Below are 22,574 nucleotides of genomic sequence, written 5' to 3' on the forward strand. Positions count from 1 at the left end.
GGTGCGCGCGGTCGACAATAATTCTGATCGCACCTTCGTCATTCATTATACAAAGCCAGACAGTACATTCGGTGAACATGAAATTCGCAGATTCACCCAACTGTAAAGTACGCCAAAGAGAGATAACGAATCCGGGATCTTTTTAACACGATACTGTCACGTCTAGCGGAAATTACTGCGTAATTTCAGATCCGCGGTCTTTCCATTGTAAAAAAAAAAAAAAATATTCTTTTCCGTGTTAATAAAATCAAGAATCAATCTGACTGCTGTTCTCGTTGCAAAGCCAAACATATCGAGTCTCCAATTAAACTCTAATTTAATGTTTACCTGGAATAAAAGTTCATCTAGTACTATGTATTTTAACCATTAAGACACATGATTGGATCGTTCGTATCATGAGTTTCTTTTCTTTGAAATACTAGGAACATTTGATTAAAAATAATGATCTCTATTTTTTTCCCTTTTTTTTAATACATAACTTTATATATACTTTTTAAACATGTTAAAATATATATAGAATCATTTAATAATTTTTATATATCTGTAAGTGATGAAAATTAACCCGGTACATTGATCGTACATTTAAAGAGATACTTTTCGCGTATAACCTCGGTGACGTGTTCGACATATGATGTCCCTATTATACGTTCAGAGAGATGAGAAATGAGAGAATATGCGGACAGGATTTCTCTCCCCGGAAGACACGAGAGCGAAGAAACAGAGGACGAACATGAAAGACGCGACGGGGAAGTGGCAAAGGGGTTAACATAGCGTTTGGGGGGTCCTCATGAAGGAAGTTGACCCAGGTGCGAAACATCACCCCGGCAAAGATCGGATCTCGCGCGATGCAACGAAAACACAGTTTGCGTCTTGTCACTTTGCGTGACTCGCGTATTAAGTTCGGCATCGGCGCGACACGGCACGGTTATATTTTCAGACAGGGTGGTCCAGCGATGCCTCGGAAAGCACCCGCCGAGTATTCTTTCGTTCTTTCCCGTTCAAAGGAGCGCGTAACTATCTGTGGACGGCGCGTGTTTGCGCAACGAGCGACTCAACCAGATCAAAAGATGCGGATTTTGGACGAGAACCGTGCACTCGAGTGAGCGAGTGTATATAAGATGGAAAAGAAAACCCGTCAGGCGCTAATAGCTTCAGCGAAAAAGATGAGGATTCACTGTCAATCGACGGAGCGAGAAACTTTGTAAAAAAAAAAGCAAGCTCGTTTCGAATGACGAATCGAAATGTTTTCACGCGTTTCTTACATTTCGTGCAACGTGAAATTTGTGACGTCGCTTAAGTGCATCTTTCTATTATTGTTTTTTGTTTTTTTTTTAATAAATTCTATACGTTTTTAGCGTCGTTTTAATAATATGTTTTTTGTAATAAAAATACTACCTTAGCGCGGCTCTAACCCTCTTATTGGGGAATTCTATAAAAAAGATACAGAAGGATGCGTAAAAACATGTTACAAAAGTTACGATTTCATTGTAGATGATTGCCCGCCATTACGTAGAGCGTTCGTATCATCCAGAAAGAAGTGGAACGTTGCTAATTATGCTTCGATTACCCTAATCAGTGAAATAATACTTTGGTCGTCTGCCGAGATTAATTTTAATGGTCCGACATTTTGTAATTAATAATCGAATATTCTACGATACTACTATATTTACTTCATTGAAGTAAATATAAACAGTGCCTTTTTAAATCTCAGAAAAAGTATAACTATAAATTGTTTATTAAATTTTTTAATCCACATGTTAAACATCTTTATAAATCTTTTGAAACATCATAATGCGCAATATAATAGCTGTTTGTTAGTTAAATATTTAATATTTGTTAGTTAAATATGTAGTATTTGTTGTACACACACACTAATGTCTAACATTTTATTAAAGAGTTATTATTCAAAATGTCTTATCAGGATATATACTGTACATATTTTTAATTAAAAATAGCTTTAGTTTAAAATGCGTTTTAGTTCTGATCGAAATTTTAAATGAACATTTCAATTTTATTAAAATATTATATTTATAATATCGCAATTCCAATAATTGATAATACTTCAGAAATTCATACATCATTAATAACTAATAACCATTTAATAAATGTTTTTAATAAAACATCAGCATGCGTAAAATTAATGAGTTTTGAAATTAGTTGTGCACTAACTTCAGAAATTTGCTGAAAAAGTGAGATGTTATAAAAATTGATAAAACTTATAAAAATTTTTCCTCCTTTATAACAAAAAATTCTAAGTGATGGAAATATTTTTTATGGAAAATTCGAATAAAAAAAGTAGATTACAGATATTGCAAAAATTTCATTTGAAATATTCCGTATAATACAAAGTAATGCAATTCCTTCGCGACATTCGGCCGCTCGACTTACGAATATATACGTTAATAAAAACGTTATTATCATTTAAAAGGATTGGGTTCTTACGCGACGCCAATATCGTAGTTTCAAGAACACATAGCGTAAGACTATATTCATAAATTGAGCGTTTGAAGGACTTACCCGGCAATATCTTGAACGCGAGTCTGCAAGACCGTTTTCTCAAAGGGCTCTTCAGGGATCAGGCTGCACAGCAATTGCGTCGCGCTGGCGGCTACTGTACCGTTTCCGGTTGAATTGGCGGATACATCCTGAGTCTGAGCGTGGTCGTCGAGACTAGTCAGAGTCTGTGAAAGAGAAACTCGGTAGTTATAACGAACGGATATAACATTTTCATGAAACCTATATAAAGTCTAGAAAATAATGATATGTTTTTTAGTGAATTTTATTTTTTATCCTTTAATCCTGTATTTTTAGATGCGGCGGTTCGTATATTCGGAATCGATTAAAAGGAACATCGAAATTTCATCGATTTTCGTATCCCGTTGCAAATGGTCTCAATTCTGGAATCAGACCGATCTTATATGTACAAAGAGAGGTAGAATTATAAAAGTAATCAGAAAGTATTTTCAACATTCTCTGCGATGTCTCTATCGTACACTTCGCGGAGTGTACTCTCAACTCTTAAAATCGGAAAATAACATCCGTATACAAACATACGCATCATCAATATTTATTTAAAATTCAAACAGAAGGATTCAAAGAGAGTCGTATATGTACTTATAATTCTCGTCTACTTAATACCGCGAAAGAATCGCAGTGAATGAAAAGGAAAAGGAGGGAATCTAAGATATAGCGAGAAATGTGAGAACTGGAATCCATTAGACTTCAGTGTACGATTACGCGTTGCAATTAAGGTGACAAAAAGTGACGAAAGGTTTGAAATGTAAAAGGAAAGGGAGGAATATCGTTCTCTGATCACACAGACATGCTAAATTCGACCGTTGTCAAATATTCGATATATTAAATATGGAAGAGGCAAACGAAGCCAACTGATATCGAAGTCATTATCTGTATTTTTTTGCAAGAGCATGCTCGTCGGACGATCGAGGAGTCGGTTTTCTCATGCCATCCGTGCCCGAAGGAATTAAAGGAATTTCAGCACATTTTTTTTTTATTAAGGCTTTTACTAGGATACCATTACACCGATCAGCTAGTTATGTACTTAGCGTCCAATTCCAGTCGATCGACCAGACACAGGGAATTCCTAATAGGTTGAGTCATTGTTACAGGCCCGTTAGTCCCGAGGCAAGCTGGACAGCACGCACACGTACACGCGCATTTAGAACGCTAAATTAGTGGTAACGAGTCAAAGGGTTTCGATAAGAATTCTGGAGACAGGGATATGGGTCCTAAACGGTTTTGCCTCGGTCTCGATAAGCCGTTCGAGGAATTCTATAGAAAAGCTGTACGCTACACACGTTCGTCCACTTTTATTTAATTCTGAAAAATATCGCACACGAAAATCCTACAATATACGTTACGTATATACGATTTTTTATATTATAGATTTTTATATGCGATATAAATTCGAGAATAGATCCCCTGAGCCGTGAATATTGCTATGTATCGTGAATTGCGTTGAAAATCACACTTAGATTTTATTCGAAAATAAAAGCGTTTTTTTTTTTCGATGACTTATGATGATCGATTTCTCAAACATTTGCATTTGTTCCGAGTTATTCGGTCTTTTTCGTAAAAAAAAAAACCTCGTCCAAATTAAGCAATTTCTCATTTTATTCTCTACGATAATATCACAAAGAATATACTTATAAAGTTTATGAAATTTAATGATTAAATATGAATATTTACTCTTTTGATTGATGTGTTTAAGCACTTTGAAAACACATATGCGCCACACATTTGTTATTGAATTTTAAAAGATCGACAGTACATCGTAGACAGAAAATATTAACGCGCGTAATCTTTTAAGAACTATTGTTGCACCGGGCGGACCTCGGATGGAAAAGATAATGTTACGAACCGGCCGCTCATGAGAGGTAGCGAAATAATCTCCCACGAAACATTAAAAAGTGGTTTGACCACTGCCTTGACAAATTCAATCCTATCCGTATCCAGAAAGAAAAAAGGGCTGCCACGACTTTCTGATACGGGGCGAACGAAAACAAGACGCCAGCGAGACGTTGAAATTTCGAGGAACGCATATATCGGGGTATGTACGACCATAAACAGGAGATGCTTTTATGTTAATCCAGTTCTTTCCAAACTAAGCGTCACGGAAAGAGCAAATCGATGAGAAAAAGATTTTAGAGAATTCTATGAGACGCTGATAAAATATAATAGCATGGATTTTTTATTATAATTCTACGACCAATCAATTTATATACCTTTGCATTCTCATTTTACTTACGGAGTAATTGCTATCATTCTTTTTCCTTACAATTGTTATACAATGGATCTCCAAAAGCAGAAAGTTTAATTAAATGTACAATATTTATTGTCGCGCGGAAAGAACGGTTTTGCTAAAGTATTTAAAAATTAAGCTATGCACAGATCTATAAATGATGATTTTGTTGGACCATCAAAATATTAAAATAATTAGTAGAACGTTTAAATATTGATGACAATGCTGCAAAATGTTAACATTTTAGTGCCTTACATAATTATTTTGATAGTCTAAATATTATTTTCAGATCTCTCTGTATCCAGTTAAATTTTTAGACACTTCAACAAAACCGTTCTTTCCGTGCAGTATAATAAATACCATAAATCTGAATTTTTATTTTCTCGTCGAGAATTTTAAAACGTTAAACGTTTTAAAAATATACGCGACGAAAAATAAAGGAGATAACCAACAAGATGCGTGCTGGGCGATTCAGTGTATATTTTTCATATTTTTCACAGGTACAATTTATATATTTTTTTTTGCGTTTAACAATGTAACTATCGTTTACTGTAAATCGTTACCTCTCCTTTTCATCGATCTACGTTGCTCAGACTTCAATTCATTTGGCTTAGAGGATATGTTGTATTTTCCCCTCTTTTTTATTTTACGGTCAACGAATACAGTTTCTAGTCATCGAGAAATCGTTTTCCTGCGTCCATCAATCGGGATGCAGTCACGCATAAATACATATATGAATTCGGGAACGAAAGAGGGATACTGTACCGATCGCGAACGGTTTCTAGCGATTTACGTGGAACTGAAGATTTGTTTGGCCAACGAACTAGATTAGGAAATGTTCGCGGAGGTGGGAGGGGATTGTCGAACCCCTTAAAATGATTCGTCTCTTTGCGTAATGGTCCAGAGCAGAAAGTTTGTCCCAACCCCAGCGGGGTGAATTAAAGCGATCCTTTATTCCGATTTTCTTAAATTTTGAATCGATTAGAAACTGCCGTTTAACGGCGGTTTCTATCATTTTTTTTATAAAAATAAAAAATTAATTAAGGATCGCTCGTGAATATCACGAGGAATACGAGCTTCTTGTTTCCGAGTGTATTGCATTTATTCCTCTGCATGGCTGGGCATGTATTTGAAATACTTTTATTTAAAACACACTATTTGCAATACAAGCGTATTTTGTATTTTTGATTTTAGCGGATCACATAAAAGTTACGTATTTTGTATTTAAAATCGAGAGATTGTAAGCTTTTTGTATCTTGTAATTCAAATAATAAGGTTGATTATCAATGTTAGTATTTGAAATACAAAATACTTTCATAATCTTTTGTTATCAATACTGAAATACAAAATACAAAATATTTTCATGTACTCTGAACACAAAATACAAAATATAATTGTTTTACCAATACTGTTTTTCAAATAAAAGTATTTCAAATACATGCCCAGCCCTGTTCCTTTGATACTTGACAAAACGTGTTGCGATTCGTCAAGTACCAAAGGAATAAACGCAATACCCTCGGAAACAAGAAGCTCGTATTCCTCTCGTGATATTCACGAGTCCTTAATTTATTTTCTTCTATCTCGAACACGCGGCTTGTACACGTTTAATTCGGCGCAGTGCGATCCCATTTCGATTGCACCTTGGCCGCATGAAAACGCGTATACATCGGGAAACACGGCAAATACAAGCAGTTATAAAGATAACGCGGGAGGGCACCGCGTCTATAATCCCCGCTTATCGCTGAATTTTTAATTTGGCGAGAGTTTTTATCACCGTCGTGCGCTTTACGACGTCTTTTTCTGGTCCATTTAGCAACGAGGTGACTCCCTCGCTTCCATTTTCTCGAGAATCTCGAATCGCATATGGAGACAAGCCTGACCAATAATACCGTACGGTCTAACGATAAACGGAGGTACACGATTGCCTATACGAAAGCACGAGCAATAAAGAGTAAAATGCCGGTACAAAACAGGTGAATTCGTCCCGAATATCCGTTTAAGCCGAACGGAATTTTGTAATTATTGTAAGATGATGATAAAACGAGCACGTGTTTCTTGACTATTGTGTTACAAGTGTTATCATCACGTTAATAAAAGTACAGAGAAAGTCCGAGTAGAGTAAAACTGAGTGATGAAAGAATAACGATACATAGAATAGAGGCATGTGAGCAAACCTTCATTTTTATTAATTACATTGTTCAAAAAATGACTTTTCTTTTAGCACAAGAATGAAAGTAATCATTTCCTATAGTTTTTTTGATAAGCACTAAATATGTAATTTTAATTGCGATAAAACTTGTTCAACATGTCATAAATTGTAATCATAATATATCAAACTATATTAAAACGGCTCTTTTTACAGCTTAAGCAGTCAAAAATAATATTATCATTAAGTAAATAGTTTATACATATCATAAAAAAATGTAATTACACTAAGAAAAAAAAGTTGAAAGTGACATTTTCTTCGATATTTATTGATTATAAAAAAATGTGACTATGATAATGAAATTGTAGCTCATTAATTGTAAAAAAAAAACAGATTGTTTATTTGCTGGGATAGCAAAAAATAACATTTTCCTATTTAAATATATAAAGATTATTTCAATGAATAAACATTATATCACACAAGTAAATTTTGAAGTATCTTTTTCTCCGAAATTTTATATCACAAAAAAGTAGTTAAATTTTATACGTCCCATCTTATAGTAAAAGTAAAAAAAGGGTATCGAAGATATACATGTACTACGGGCACTTTTCTAAAACACGTATGAAGTAGTGGAGGAGGATATTTTACGACTTTCTCGGAGCTATTTTTGCGAATGAACTCCTCCTCGTCCGATGAAAGATTCAAGTATTCGAATATCATCCGTCATCGGATGATATCGTAAAATCGTGAAATCTCGTCGATCGTCGACGCGGCAGGAGGAAAATTGCAGCGCGCATTTCGTATTCTAGGACGTGCGAAGAGGTCGTTGAAAAAGAGCGCCTCTGATAGACGGCGGTGGGGGAGGAGAAGGAGGAGGAAGAGGAGGAAGAGGAGGACGAGACAAAAGATTAGGCCGGGTCCTCGAAATCGGGGCTTGATGGAAGTGGAAACAGAAGTACCCCACGCACACGAGTTCTCCCGCGTGCGGACGGACTTTCCTTTCACTCTGTACCAACCCGGGCTCCATCCGCGCGCGTGTTGTGCGTGTATGCGCGAGCGAGCGCGCGATGCGTGCGTGCGTGCGTGCCTGCGTACGTATCTGTATGTGGGTGACGTCACTAAAAGCTCTCTCGCCGCTAATGCATTTGCGGAGGGGGATCCTTGGAAGAGGGGACAGGAAGGAGGTGGCGCCAGTGCCGTATCTATGGAGCGTGAAGAATCGATGGCGAAATCACGCCGATGAATTCCCGTCGTTGGCGAAGCCACGAGATGATCGGCCGGAGGAAAAGAAAAAAAAAAAGATAACGCGCGGAGAGTCTGCTGTAACCACCATACGGTTGAAAGCATGAATCTTCGCACTGACGAGAGAGATGCGGCTGTGGCCACGTAAATAACGGGGAAAAATCCGAGAAAAAGAGAGAGAGAGGAATCGTTCTATTACAAATTCCAGATAAAAGCATGAAAAATGAAAGAGAATGTGAGTTCGTATATAACGACTTTTTTTTTATGCTTCTTTGATAGATTTCATTCGCGTCTCCTCTTGTTGTTGCATAGAGATATCACGCCGTGCATTTGCGCAAAAGGGAACAAAAAATAACGATCGATCGCAGTAATTATATTTGTCGTTTTGTAATTAACTGCATAAAGCACTCAATATTTCATCGACATGTAGATATACAAAATGACACAACGCCAGATGCATGTAAATCGAATTAAACCGAACCATATTGTTTTGCTAACCGCGCACACCAAGCCGTGATCAAATATTTTTAATTAATTGAACCGCGAATCCGATGAAAAAGGATAAATATATATGTATATATTTAAAAAGTGTAATTTATATTTTAAGTATACATTTTCTCTTGGTAATATGATCTAAATTTCGGAAAGAGAGTCTTCAAAAAATAATAATGTCAAAGCACAGAGACAAAATATCTATATAATTTCAATCAATTGTATAGTCGTCGCTTAATTCACGAATTTTATTATACAGAAAATTTTCTATTGACGTTTAACGATGATATCATCACTACTGTAACTATCTAAATCGACATCGATATCAGTACATCCATGATTAACCCTCCACTGATAATGCGGGGTCTTTTAAAACACGTTGGTGTTTTGATTGTGAATTTTTAAACAATGAACAGATAGCGAGAATCAGTATCGCCTCTTTAAAAACTCAATAGTTAAGATCGTGTATGTACACAATGACAGGATCCATTTTGTTTCGTTACAAGAATGAACAGAAGTCGTGCCTGTGCCTTCAGAAACTTACAAATCACGTAAAATTTTATGTAAATAAAAAAATTTGGATTTTTTGCGTTTTTCATATCTTTTCGTGACGCTAATTTCAATAAGTATAGAATATAAATATATGAGTACATAACGAAGTATATAAGTACATATATAAAGAAATCTTACTTTGAAAATAGATTTTTCAGTGTTTTATATCATTTATATAATTTCAGAAAAATCAATATTTATGGAGATATATCAGACAAACATAATTCACAAAATACTCGAAATAGCAAATTATGATCGAAAAATTCACATTGCTGGTGGAAGATTAATAAATGCAAATTTAGCAAATTATTGCGATCATTGTTGCTATTAGGATTGATATTTTGTACAGCTTTTCTGTTATCCAAACTTAAAGTACGTTTCTCGAAATTAGTATGTTGTATTTCTTTTATGTATCGGAGAAGCGATACGTGCCTAGTGCGACACTCAAACGAGTCCGAAAGGCAACCGCGTGACGTGAAATCATGGATCCCCGAGATTCTTAATCCTTATTTTGACAAGTCGGACAGAATGGACAGGATGACAGGGACACGTCGTCTTTACCGTCATCCCTTTCTTGTCCTCGAAATGAGATACAAAAAAGAGAAAGTAAAAGAGGGAGAAAGAAAGGGACAAAACAAGCTGTAATCTACATGCCTATCTAATACATTAGCTCGCTTTAGAGGACGATGCTCGTTATGTTCGTTTGTGCTCGTTCGACGCGGATATCACCGTGTACTTTGGCTCGCGTCCTTATTAAATAAACTTTTGTTTGTAAGACCTTCAGACAATTGATGGAAACGAGCAAATAATGCTACTTGTCTATTTTTCTAAAGATTGATTTATGATATGATTCCACATCACTTTTTTTAATAAAACCAATCTCTATAAAAATGGACGGGTAAAATTTTCTTGTAACTAAATATAGAATGGAATTTAGTTGTCTATTTAATTACCCCTGAAATTTAATTTGCAGAAATTGCCGAATTACAACTATAATCCGAAGCTCGTTGATGCTTTATTGACATTGGTGATGACTAGAGAACAAGAACTATCATTGCTGCGATCATATTTGAATGAACACGAGTCAAAAATAAATTAAAATATACCGATTCATTTTGAAAATTAAATTTTTTTACTTCTTTTTTAAATTATAATATAAATAATATTTTGGAAACTAGATTCAAAGATTCCTATTCGGATAAATTGGTTCTCTTCTTCTCAGAGGGCAGCACTTACCAGATAAAATATCGTCGATACCGACTCAAACTTTATCTAATATACTTATGAAGTTATATTCAGAATGCAAAATGGACAATTCTAGAAATATAAAATCAAGAATTTCTTATAGGAACTCAAAAAAATTAACGTGAAACCTGTATCACGTATTGGAGATTGAGATTGATTTCAATCAAATTCAGATTAATTTAATCGACGATTAATTTATCAAGTAAAATATTTACAATATCTTGATGTGAAAAACTATCAATTTATTGTCATTAATTTTTTGACACACGAAAAGAAACATTAAATTAGGTACAATTAATTATATAATAAAATTTAGATTTAAGCAATTCGGTCGATTAATTGTTGATTAAGCGATATTATTCTCAAGATTATGAATTGAAAATCAGATTTCAACTAAAAAGGACAAAGCAAATTAAAATTAAAATTACCTGATTGAAATCTGATTTAATCTAATTAGGTAATAGCCGAAATCTAATTTAATTTTTCGTATTTTAATTTAAAATATTTAAAGGTATTGTGCCTTAGAATTCATTAATATGACAAAGAAAAATCCAATCGAATAATAGATACATTAATATTTAATGATTCTGGCGTTGATGTAATAGAATTGAAAAATATGTTAACGAAACACAGAAATATCGAGAGTATGATTTACAGGAAAAAAAGGAAATATTCTCTTACGATCAATATAATGTATGGTTAATTTAGGCCTAGTTTTTTTATTTTCTGGTTAACTTTTGTGGTTAGACTTAACCTGTTTTATCCAATGGGCTTCATCTGTGATGTCATTGGATGAAACATCAGGTCGAGCTTAACTACAAATTAATCAGATATTGAAATATTGAGCCTTAGAATCATTTGTCTTTTTAATTCGAAATCAGAAACCATCAAAAGATACATCCATCATACAATCACATATTATTGACTTCTTTAAAATAAATAGGAACTTACCTCTAAACGTTGTAGAAGTAGATCTAGTATAACAAGAATTTTGTTGCTTAATAAAATAGCTTCTGTACTTTCTGTGTTTCCACTGACCCCTGCTTTGTACACTCGGCACAATGATGTAATTACTCTAAAAGATTTTATATACAAGTGTAAAATATCTCACTATATATATTAACTAAAAAGTTTATTATACTTAATATATAGTATACTTACTTATTCGGTAAAATGTGAGATGCATTTTGTATATTTAAACCTAAATTCAATAAATTTGTTAAAGTGTCAAATCCATTCAAATATCTAAAAGTATCTTGATCAAGTGGACACTGAAATAAAATAAACGGAACATAATTATGTTGAAGTAATGTAAAAAACGGAAAGAATATTATTATCTCTACAGAACCTACCGATTTGGAGAACGCTCGAACAATTTCCCCTAAGCAGCGTTCCAAGGTGGCCAATGCTATGTTTGACCATGCTGATTTGGAATGATTATTATATAATCTGTCTAATTCTTTCAAATTACGCCGGAATTTGGCTTTATTGGCCGATTCGACAGATAAATTTTGATTAGTCTCACTTTTGTATTTGTCTTCCCATTCCTGTCCGCGTGAGCTCATACGTTGTTTTATCTTCCTGCATCGGCGTTTCAGCGCTTTTTGCTTCTCTTTCGCAGCCTTGTTGTTGTTTGCGTTATTATTATTAACTACGGTGACAGGAACGTCTCGTATCTGTGCAATATTAAAACGCTGAAGTTCATCTCGCGATGGCTCGCGATTATCATGCGCGTTTCGTACTGCCTCAAGATGTGTCTTCCCTTTCAAGTGACTTAAAAGATGCACTTCGTTAGATATCTGTAAAATATAAAAACGCAATAAGTCTCGTTAAAAAGAAAAAAGATCATGCTGCGTAATTATGCGGGAAACTTACGATTGTGCCACACAGAGAACACTGTTTTTGAGCAGGATACGATTTGAGAGTAGGTGGCACTTCTTCCGATCTTAAAATTGAAGATTCAACCGCACGTTGCCGAATGTGCTCAATGTTTTCCACATGCCGTCTAGCGGATTCTTGCTGTTTTTGCGCTATTTTCTTCTGCAGCTCTTCTTGATTAGCCAGTTGAGCTGCATGAAGTGCCGACAAGCGTTCTTCGCGATCTCGTGCTTTTTCTCTCGCTAGTTCCTACAAAGTTAAAATTAGTAACTTAAAAACTCTATTTATAAAAATAAAGATATCTTGATGACGTATATAAACGGTAATATAATTTATGTACTTGTCGTTCTTTTTCTCTTTCAAGTTGCATTTTGCCAACCCTTTCCTCACGTTCTCGTCGTGCCTGTTTCATTTTTTGTATTCGTAACTGTCGCTCTGCCTCCAAAGCTCTTCGACGTTCTTCAGCTGCAGCTTCTTTGGCAGCTTTTTCTTCTTGTCGCCGTTGACGTTCTTCTTGAATACCCTATACAGTGAATTCCACACTTGTTAAAAATACAATAGTAATATGTGTTATGAATATTATATACAATTTTACAGATTTAGAAAAAAAATTTTGAATTCTTTAATTTTATTATTGAAAACAAATTATTTTTTTGGGGACACATATATATATACCTGTAATCTCTCTTCTTGTTCTTGACATAATGCCATAAAATCGTGCCTCTTATTTTGTGCCTCCAGTTCATTGATAAAAGCTATTTCCTTCAACTTTGAATCTTCATCATGTGCTTTCCTTACTATTTCTAATAAATGTTGCGTTCTGTTTTCTTCTGCCCTTTTAAGTTTCGTTTCCATTCTGATCCTTTTGTCCTCTATTAACTGATTCTTTGCACTTTTGACGTCTTCCACCTTATTCAATAATTCTCGCAACCGTTGCGATTTCTCCATAAGTAGCTTTTGACGTTTGTGTTGAGCACATGCTTGTTTTGCTTGATATCTTCTTAATGTTTCAGGAAGCGATCTTTTTCGTGATGGAGATGAAAGTTTCTGATGCAGTTCTAAAGCACGTCCGGGATGGCGAGCTACTAATGCACGCAATTGTGCAAGAGTATCGACTCGTTCCGCCCAAGACATTCCTTCTAACATATTTCCATACCTATAACATTCATTGTGTTAACAAACTTTAGTAATCCTATCGAGACGCTAAACAATACACTATGCATAGTTTTTATATACCTATCTTCTAAACTAATATCATCAGTGACCACACTAAGTGGTACTACAGGCTCGTCTTCCATTTCGAGAACCATTTCACCATCCGTTTCATCTGTTTCAGTGTCAACATCAATTTCAGTGGACTCCAACTCCAAAATCTGCCGTTTTAAGGATGCCTCTTCATCTGATAGCTGCTGAGATCTTTGAGAATCTGCTTCTTCCGTCTTCCTCTCTTCCTCTAAGATAATTCTTTCCCTCTCTGCCTGAGCGGTCATAAACTGTTGTATACGTTTCTCAAGTAATTCTGCATCATTCTTAAAGATAGCTGCGATCACTGATGTCGAATTAGTATCACACAAATTTATTGTGTTCTTTTTAAGTGTGTCTTGAAGATTACTTTTAATCGTAGATGTTATATATTCTCCTTTAACTTTCTCAACTTCATTATTCATATTTTTGCCAGTTTTTCCTACAATACATTTCTTCTTTTGTTTGTTTCCGTCAGGAGTATAACTAGTTTTCTTCAGCTTCTCGGATGGACTTTCTATTGATAAAGCTGGTAAAGATAGAGCAGTACTTGGTTTATGAAAACGTGTGGACATATTCAAGTTATGGGTGCTTCCTCTTCTGCAACGGTTTCTTACTGTTTGCCAGCCATCACTTTCATCTTTTAATTTTGGAGATACTGTTTGCTTGGTTAAAACTTCTACTGATCCGTTCATGTCTTTATTTTGATCTTTTTTTAAAGTATTTTGTTCTGATAACTGAAAAAAAATTATATTGTTCATATACAATATATTTAAATTAAATTATTAATTTAGGCTGAAAAATATATATTCATAATAAAAAAATGTAAACTAATATATAATAGTATCGATAAAATGTACTATGTACAAATACATTATTAACCACAAATTTATAAAAAAATTTTTTTTACAAAAAGTTTCATATAAACAAAACAATTAATAAAACACAAAAATATATATATATATATATATGCATATATTTTGTATAAATTTTCAAAATTAAAATTTACTTTTACTATGTCCATAATCTTATAAACAATATAATAGTTTAATAAATATATTGAATTAGAAGAATTATATACCTTATTTTCAGGAGTTTGAAACCGTCCTCTCACAATAACAGATGTTCCAGGCCTTCTTTTACTTGAGGCAGGTAAATTTTTATCACTTAAACAAGTTTTACTTCTAACAAACTTTGGAGTTTCGGATGAAATTGACGACTGTTCTTTGGAACTTTTTGTCTGCGACACGGTTGAATAGGCTGGTCTATCCGTGCTAATTATCACAGGGTTTTTCTCAATGTTGTTAGATGATGCATTCTGAATATCTTTAGTACCTGATTTGTCGTCGATTTGCTTATTTATTTGGCAATCAACCTGATTTATCTTTTCTGAAGTACTCTGAACAATGGCTGTCTTTGTACTTAACTTTTCAGCATTAACGTTGTTTTCGCACTTTCTATTACTATCTTTTATAACTTTGGTATTAATTTCATTCTTTCCTAGTCCATTATTTTTATTATACGATAATTTGCTATCCATACTTTTTCCATCTGTCTTACCATCTTTAACGTTCACTCCATTATATTCCTTTTGCATAAGTTCACAATTAGGACATGAACTCAGCTGAACATTTTTATCACTTCTATACGTTTGTTCTCGTTTTTCTACAGATAAATTAGAATCAACTAGTTTTACAATGTTGCTATGCACACAGTCCTTTGTTTGTTTAGAAATATTTTTAACGTCTATTTTATTCTTTGAATCATACGTTACGCCATCATTTAACGTCCTACGATCCACAAAGCTATTAGTTTTCGATTGTACTGTTTGTTTCACAAGAACTTTGTTAGATGTTTTCATTGACATGGATTTTTCCTTATTCGCTATTTGATTTCCTGTCTTGTCTGCTCCATTCTTACGTTTCTCTTTAATATCGGGAGAACAATTCTTGCAAACATTGTTTTTACTATCTTTTAACAATTTATGGACAAATTCCTCTTTAGCATGATTAACTTTGTTGTCCGTTACAATCGGTTTATTTTCACATATGATTTGATCGACTGGACTTTTGCAAATCGATTCTGTTGGACTTGATCTCTGCAAGGGACTAATGGACTTTGGAATCATCGTTGAATTCCACAACCGACAAGGAGACGTTTTCCTAACTTCCCAGGCCAATGGAGTTCGTCGTAATGGCGGTGCTGAATTTTCATAAGCCCACTTAACTTTAAACCACTCTATTAAATTATGGAAGTCTCGGGTATAGTTTTCAAGCACTAAAATAACTTCTTTGCACTCGGAAATATTTTCATCCTCTTCGCACGTTTGATAGATACCGTCGACCGCTCTTTGTAAATTCCCAAATAGAAACGCCCAGTATCGTGCCTGTAATTCTAAATAAACGGTAGACACTAATTAAAAGTTGAATAAACAACATAAATTGCAAAGATTTATTTAATAATTAACAATGTTTTAAACATTCATTCTGAATATATATATATATATGTATATGTTATAAAACAAGAAAACTGTCTTACCAGACTTTTTATCACGACCTGTAGAAGCAGACCTTACTCTCGTGGTTGGTTTCATGGATCGCTTTGTCGAACTGGATTGTAATTGTCTTGGTACACTGGGTGGTTTCTTCGTAATTTTCTCTACGTTATTCGTGCCAACGGGTACGTTAAAGGCTACCAAGTTTCTGGCTGCACGACCTTCTTCTTGGATAAGCAACCTGACGTCTGCCATTTTTTATAAATTCCTGAAATAACAATTGACGATATGTAAGGTAGGAAGATCTTTAACGTTAAAATAAAATATAGATCATTATATTTGAATTAACTATTAGTTCTTTAATTCTTATATCTATAATCACACAATTGCCACTTTTACACAAAAATCAAATTTCTTCATGTTATAAATTTAGATTATTCTTGTTAAGATAAACTTAGTATTTATTCTTTTTTTTATACTTTATATTAGTGATGTCATTTTGATTTCTTGAAATTGAGTGCTTTTTAATTAATATATATTAAATAAGTCTCACAGATCCATGTCAGTAATCGTAGGTCTGTTTTTTATTCCTGCAGTAGACTACATTTCAGAACTTTCTTGCTTTTACGAAGTGTCAAACATATACATATATCACTTTACGTTCCAAAAGTATACTAGTTCAGCCACAAAAAAACACAGATCTTATATTACAAATTACGGCATCAGCTCCAGAGTTAAAATTGACAAACATGTGGCTATTTATCAAATGTAGTTTGATAAAGTCATGATGTGAAAAAAAACCCTAACTTTATATCATAACTTTAATCATGACTTTAAGGCCCGGTTGCATCAACGTTACTTTAATTTTAAGCGAGGCTGAAAACTCTCTGTGCCTGTCTCTTTTCGGTTTTAAAACGAGATAGAGAGAGTTTTAAGTTTCACTTAAAATCAAAGTAACGTTGGTACAACCGAGCCAGTCATGAGTAAAGTTCAAGAAATAGAAAGTGACATATGTTATAATTCGCATTAAAAACCCAACAATTGTGTACAGAATGAAATAACAGTGGCAAACATTCGTGTGCGAGCGGACAGTCTCGCGCGATCACGAGGCTCCAAGAATAAATCAAGGACTCCAATCGTCGCACTGGCATTGTAACAACACGCTTTACGAGTGCCGCTATGTTCAGCTCGAGGTTATACATAAATAATACAACGTACGCGCGAAGCTGAGAGATGAACGCACTGTTTAAAGGAGTGACGTTTACGCGACGATAACGTCGTCAGCTGGCTGCGACTAAACGCGCGGTCAGCAGCTCCGAATTACATGAAAAATCGCCGCTACTTGCCGACGACGAGATACCGTTCTGTCAAACAACGTGAAGTGAGTTACGTTGTGTGTTAGTACCGCGCGTGACCCACCTTCCAACCTGGCGATTACGAAAGATCGGTGGACGGTCGTCCGCACCTCGCGCGACTACTTCTCGCGAGTGACACTTGAGAAACAACGCATAATAACATCTTATGAAATCATACGTCAAAACGAATAAACATGGACCTCATAAATTCCGCAGCTGTTTATTGGTCGCACTGCTCACGATGGCGATGATGGCTGCACTGGAAACTGGAAACAGAGAGGCTCTTTGTTCTTCTTAGCTGAACTTCTTGCACTGTTCATCTTTCCTCTTTTTCTTTCCACATTAAAGAGAAAAAGAGGAAAGTGAACGGTGCACAGAAGTTCAGCTGGAAAGAATGGACCAATGAAACAAGATTATGAAATAGTGTAGAGAAACGTAGTATTACTTTTTTGTAAAGATTTTTATATTTTTAAAATTTTTCCTCCTTTTTCTTTTTAATGACTAATAATTGTATATCTATTGTATATATCTATTTTATTTTGAATACAAAATGTAGAACTACAATTAAGGAATAAACCTTACAAATCTGTTTTTTGCGGCTAAACTTTTTGATCTTTTTCTCCTTTCCTTTTTTTCTTCTATTATATACAATTTTTTTATGCAAGAAGTGAAAACGTATCTTCATTTTGAAGTATCAAAAGGGTCAAAAGTGAAATAAAGTATAGCCGTCTCACTCTAACTTATTGCACCAGTATTCACCAGAACAGGTGGAAAAAGAACAGACCTAAGAACGATTTTAGGAATGAAGATAATTTGTTGACACTTCAAAATGAAGAAATAACGAGAAAATAGCACTATGAATTTTTTTAAATTCAATTAAAAGATTTTATAACTTATGAATTTGCATTTCCTCTCTTAAAATAGAAATCTTACAAGATACCTTGGGAATCTTGGGATGTGACATGTGCAACTGCATTAGATTTATAGTAAACTAAATATATTAACGATGGAAGTGTATGGCATCGACGAAGAAGACGAAGACGTTGTGATACAAGTATGATAAATCCATTCCTTAAATTTCTTAAACTCGTGTTTTAAAAACATATTTGCTGTCCTAAACAAAGGAGGTTATATTTACATTTATACATATTTTTTGCCACTTTCCACAAAGCTAAAAATGTTGGGAAAGAACAGTAGCTCTTTTTCAATTAAATGTATAATTTTCATTTTCGAAACACATTATTGATTTAACACAGAGATAATCGTAGGTTAAGAATAATGAGAAGCACAATAAGTTTAGAATAAGGTTAGAATAAGGTTACAAATAATATATAATAATTGAGACTAATTACTCCAAAAAATTTAATATCTTCATCTGTGTTACAGGGTAATGCTCTTCACGAGCATCTTACAAAATTAGGTTACACAGACTTTGAAACTGTTCCTGTGTCTAAGAGAACGGACTTCAAACGAGAGAATTATTTGAATATTGTAATAAACTTTTATATTATATATAAAACACATATACAAGAGATTGATAAATTGTATATAATATTCTATGTATATAACATTTCTAATTTTTCCAGGATATTAAGAAAATTGCAAAAAAGATTTACACAAAATTATTTTTTCTTTATTCTTGGATGATAGAGGTATTCTGTTTTGAAAAGAATTATATAATGGCATTATATATATTTAATTGTTTTCTATAATTTGTTTTGTGTACTGTTTTTATAGGAGAAGAGCAATTCTGAAAAACAATTGAAAGTTATTTTGAATGCAGAAACTTTGTTAAACGACCATTTTTCTGTGATTAATAGCTTTATAACTAAGTGCAATAATAATTCTAAAAGGTAATTATAGAATAAGTCTAATAATTTTTTAAGTTATTGTAATTATAATTTTTTAGTTGTTATAGAAACTATCGAAAAAGATAGCTAGTAAATCGTTTTTATGCTAATATTTATGTAATATTTCTTTTATAGAATTTGCAAAATATTTCTTTTATAGAATTTGCAAAATATGCGACTGATTAAAATTGATGTTTTTCATTTAATAAAAAATAAAATTATTCATTTTACAGAATAACACTGCAAGAATTAATTATGGCTGGAGCTGTATTAATCTCTTCAACATACATTCCATGGTGTAAATGCAAGATATTGCCAACATTATATACATCATTTGCAATTTGTTGCATCGGTTATATGAAATATTTACGTTTTTATGCAAAAAGAAATCTAGAACATGTCATATTATCACAAAATGAACTTTTTCTCATATGTAAAGATGGCCTTAAGATTGTACGACGTGATTATAAAATGAAATTGGATTCTGGATCATATCTTCAACAATTTTCGTAAGTGTACAAAATCTGTATGAATTTTAAAAAATATTAATATTTCGTATGTGTACGTACGCAAAGATTTAGATAAAACATTATTGTTATCCTACTTCTGTTTGTTTGTACTAGTCATTTCTTAGGTGAAAAGGTGCAACATTTAGAATCTCTAAAAGATGCTTTAATAAAATTTATGGGAAATATTTCCTATCTATATTACAAATGTTCACTGTCAATTACAAAATTACTGCCGCAAGATGCACTTAGCGAAGAGCTATTTACAAAATTCGAGAGTAACTCATTTGAAACATCCGATGAAATCAACTATCAATCATTAAAAGTAAATAAATAATGAAATTTTAATATATATATTTTATGATAACTTTTTTTAAATATATTTTTTTATAGAAATTGTACAACATCTATCTTCTGGTACAATCAGAAATGTTATATTTATTAGCTATTGCATATGATAGCAATACTTGGATAAAGTCCTGCCAGAAAATTCCTGAAACAGAATTAGCTTATATAATTCATATTTTAGCTAAAGAATTGGCAGCATATAAAGTTAAATTGTCAGAAATTATTAATGCGTATCGTACTTGCAAAACAGAACCAGTTCGATATAAGTAAGTTGAAAGATATGTTTATTACAGTTGTATTTATGTTTATTACAATAGTAACATATTATAAGAGATTTTTTTATTAGGACACAGAACAAAGCTAAGTGGCACGATCCAACTATTCAATTGGATTTGGCATCCTATAAACTGCAATTAGCCTACAATCAAGTTTTTTCAACATTTAAAGATATTGATGATTGCATTAATCAGGATATTGGTATCGATAATGAAACAGCTGATACACTGATGCAAAAATTAGATAAAGCTTTCAAGGAGATTGACACGGCTAAGAGTCTGGCAGAATTTGTCGTCCTGTTGATGGCAAGATCAAAAATCAGTGATCTGAGGAGCAATCAACCTGTAATCGATGATACGACGATCAATCAGAATCCTGATTTGCCAATAATAATCGATTCAGATCCACAGATACTTGACGAGGTATTTGAAGAGTATATCAAAGAGGAATATTTAAAACCATTAGACGAAGATACAGATGAATACTCATTAGAGCAACGAAAGTTGGATAAACTTCTAGCGAAAAATTTTATGAGCGAGTTGAAAGAAGCTTTAGTTGATAAACATAAGTCTATGTCTGAACGAGAGTCCAGGGCATTACAACGTATATATAAAAATATATCAAGGAATCCTGTATCGAGTACTGAAGAAAACGAGGATTATCAGGTTGCACCTGCTCCACCTCCAATGCCTCCTAACTACATATGGTCATTGTCATCAAGCGACAATAATTTAGATCGTAGAAGAGTGATTTCTCCTATTTATAAAATCAAAAATGATAATTCGTCTGTCCATGAAAAAATCAGTGAGTCAGATGAAAACGAACTGAACATAAGAGAACTGGAACAAAAGAACATTTTTAATAAATCTTCCATCGAAGTCTGTGAGATTAGAGATGAAGAATTAGTTACATCTATGCCACAGATTCTTCTCGAAACCCAAGCCGTGCAATTTATCACAAAACTACCACCACCTTTTCTTCACGAGGAAACATTCATAGGAAGTGGCGAAAATTCTGAGGATGAGATTATAAATAATGCAAGTGATAATGAGGAAAATAATGTGCGTGAAAACTCTAAATAATAAAGAGATAAGTTTGATTTATATTTTAAACTGGTTAATTTTCCACAGCTCTCTATATATCTCTCTCTATCTTTCTTTTCAAATTCTCGTTTTAAATATTGAATAAAGTACATTTACACATTTAATGATAGTGAAAAACATTTACTTACCTTAATTAGGATCCTTATTTTATAAGCAGAATTTTTGAATAGATATCAACAATTAACAAAAAAATCGAAATATTTTTTAACCGACTATTGCACTCGTTTCTCTTGCACTCTCATTTTTATGTTTTCTCTACAATCCTTACATCATGTTTATCATCATCAATAAAGCATCAAAGATAGACAATCTACAGATGAAAATTAAATTAATATATATATTTAAAGGATCATCTCAACATCGATTTTCTATAGTCAGTATAAACGCAACCATATTATATTTGGTCAATTCGTCGAATAATAAAACATAGTAATAATGAGTCATAATCCAACCAATTCGTCGGTTAACAATGAGAATTCGATTTTCTATAGTCAGTATAAACGCAACCATATTATATTTGGTCAATTTGTCGAATAATAAAACATAGTAATAATGAGTCATAATCCAACCAATTCGTCGGTTAACAATGAGAAAGGACAGTCAATGTGAATGGAAACTTTCTTTTATTCACACTCTCGCTGTCAACCGACGAATTGGTTGGATTATGATTCATTATTACTATATATTTAATTGTTCGACAAGTTGACTAACTGTAATATGGTTGCGTTTATACTGACTATTCAAAATCGAAGTTGAGATAATCCTTTAAACATGTTAATTTAATTTTTGTTATATGGGGTAATTATATATTTCTGCGACTGATGAGGACTAAGTATAGTCGAAACTTATCGGTGGAAAATTATATTCTGAAATAATAAATCTTGCATTGTTTGTCACATCTAATTATAGCTCGTTTAATTATTAATCTGGGTTACTATTTATTGATGTGTATATAAATTAAGTATATTTATACACGATAAATTTTATATCGACAATCGATAATGTCGATATTTATCAAATACCTTTGATCTTTCACTGATAAGAAAAATTAATTGTCCAGAGGCTCGATATTTATCGTTCAATGTA

General features: G+C 33.3%; 2 protein-coding genes across 7 annotated transcripts in view; one reads left to right on the plus strand and one right to left on the minus strand.

Moving 5' to 3' along the window:
- The window catches only part of ssp3 (short spindle 3), a 42,481-nt gene extending 24,824 nt beyond the window's left edge, over positions 1 to 17,657 (minus strand). The window contains exons 1-11 of one of the 6 annotated variants that reach the window (XM_018502790.1): positions 17,606 to 17,657; positions 16,095 to 16,318; positions 14,638 to 15,950; positions 13,551 to 14,293; positions 12,990 to 13,470; positions 12,655 to 12,837; positions 12,312 to 12,563; positions 11,789 to 12,235; positions 11,598 to 11,707; positions 11,388 to 11,511; positions 2,518 to 2,681 (exon numbers count right to left, since the gene is read on the minus strand). In XM_018502790.1, the coding sequence (XP_018358292.1) occupies positions 2,518 to 2,681; positions 11,388 to 11,511; positions 11,598 to 11,707; positions 11,789 to 12,235; positions 12,312 to 12,563; positions 12,655 to 12,837; positions 12,990 to 13,470; positions 13,551 to 14,293; positions 14,638 to 15,950; positions 16,095 to 16,305 (4,028 nt within the window). In that variant the 5' untranslated portion in view covers positions 16,306 to 16,318; positions 17,606 to 17,657. Of the gene's footprint in view, positions 1 to 2,517; positions 2,682 to 11,387; positions 11,512 to 11,597; positions 11,708 to 11,788; positions 12,236 to 12,311; positions 12,564 to 12,654; positions 12,838 to 12,989; positions 13,471 to 13,550; positions 14,294 to 14,637; positions 15,951 to 16,094; positions 16,319 to 16,603; positions 16,669 to 17,099; positions 17,168 to 17,268; positions 17,327 to 17,469; positions 17,545 to 17,583 lie in introns of those variants that run through there. The other 5 variants (XM_018502787.1, XM_018502786.1, XM_018502785.1 and 2 more) reach the window with 5 other exon arrangements.
- LOC108758045 (uncharacterized) lies at positions 17,360 to 21,533 on the plus strand. The gene is made up of 9 exons (XM_018502791.1): positions 17,360 to 17,431; positions 18,330 to 18,459; positions 18,792 to 18,896; positions 18,992 to 19,057; positions 19,143 to 19,258; positions 19,489 to 19,764; positions 19,879 to 20,086; positions 20,155 to 20,375; positions 20,456 to 21,533. The coding sequence occupies exons 2-9, from the start codon at positions 18,412 to 18,414 to the stop codon at positions 21,465 to 21,467; spliced, it is 2,052 nt and encodes a 683-aa protein (XP_018358293.1). The 5' UTR covers positions 17,360 to 17,431; positions 18,330 to 18,411; the 3' UTR covers positions 21,468 to 21,533.
- The last annotated feature ends 1,041 nt before the right edge of the window (positions 21,534 to 22,574 follow it).

This window comes from Trachymyrmex cornetzi, unplaced genomic scaffold (assembly GCF_001594075.2).
Source record: "Trachymyrmex cornetzi isolate Tcor2-1 unplaced genomic scaffold, Tcor1.1 scaffold15, whole genome shotgun sequence".
In the NCBI taxonomy this organism is placed as follows: domain Eukaryota; kingdom Metazoa; phylum Arthropoda; class Insecta; order Hymenoptera; family Formicidae; genus Trachymyrmex; species Trachymyrmex cornetzi.

Excerpts from the sequence above, each read along its gene's own strand:
- LOC108758045 (XM_018502791.1), top strand. The coding sequence starts at position 18,412 with ATGGAAGTGTATGGCATCGACGAAGAAGACGAAGACGTTGTGATACAA. Across the intron at positions 19,058-19,142 it reads TTTATTCTTGGATGATAGAG|GAGAAGAGCAATTCTGAAAA; the intron begins GTATTCTGTTTT and ends CTGTTTTTATAG. Across the intron at positions 20,087-20,154 it reads TCAACTATCAATCATTAAAA|AAATTGTACAACATCTATCT; the intron begins GTAAATAAATAA and ends ATTTTTTTATAG.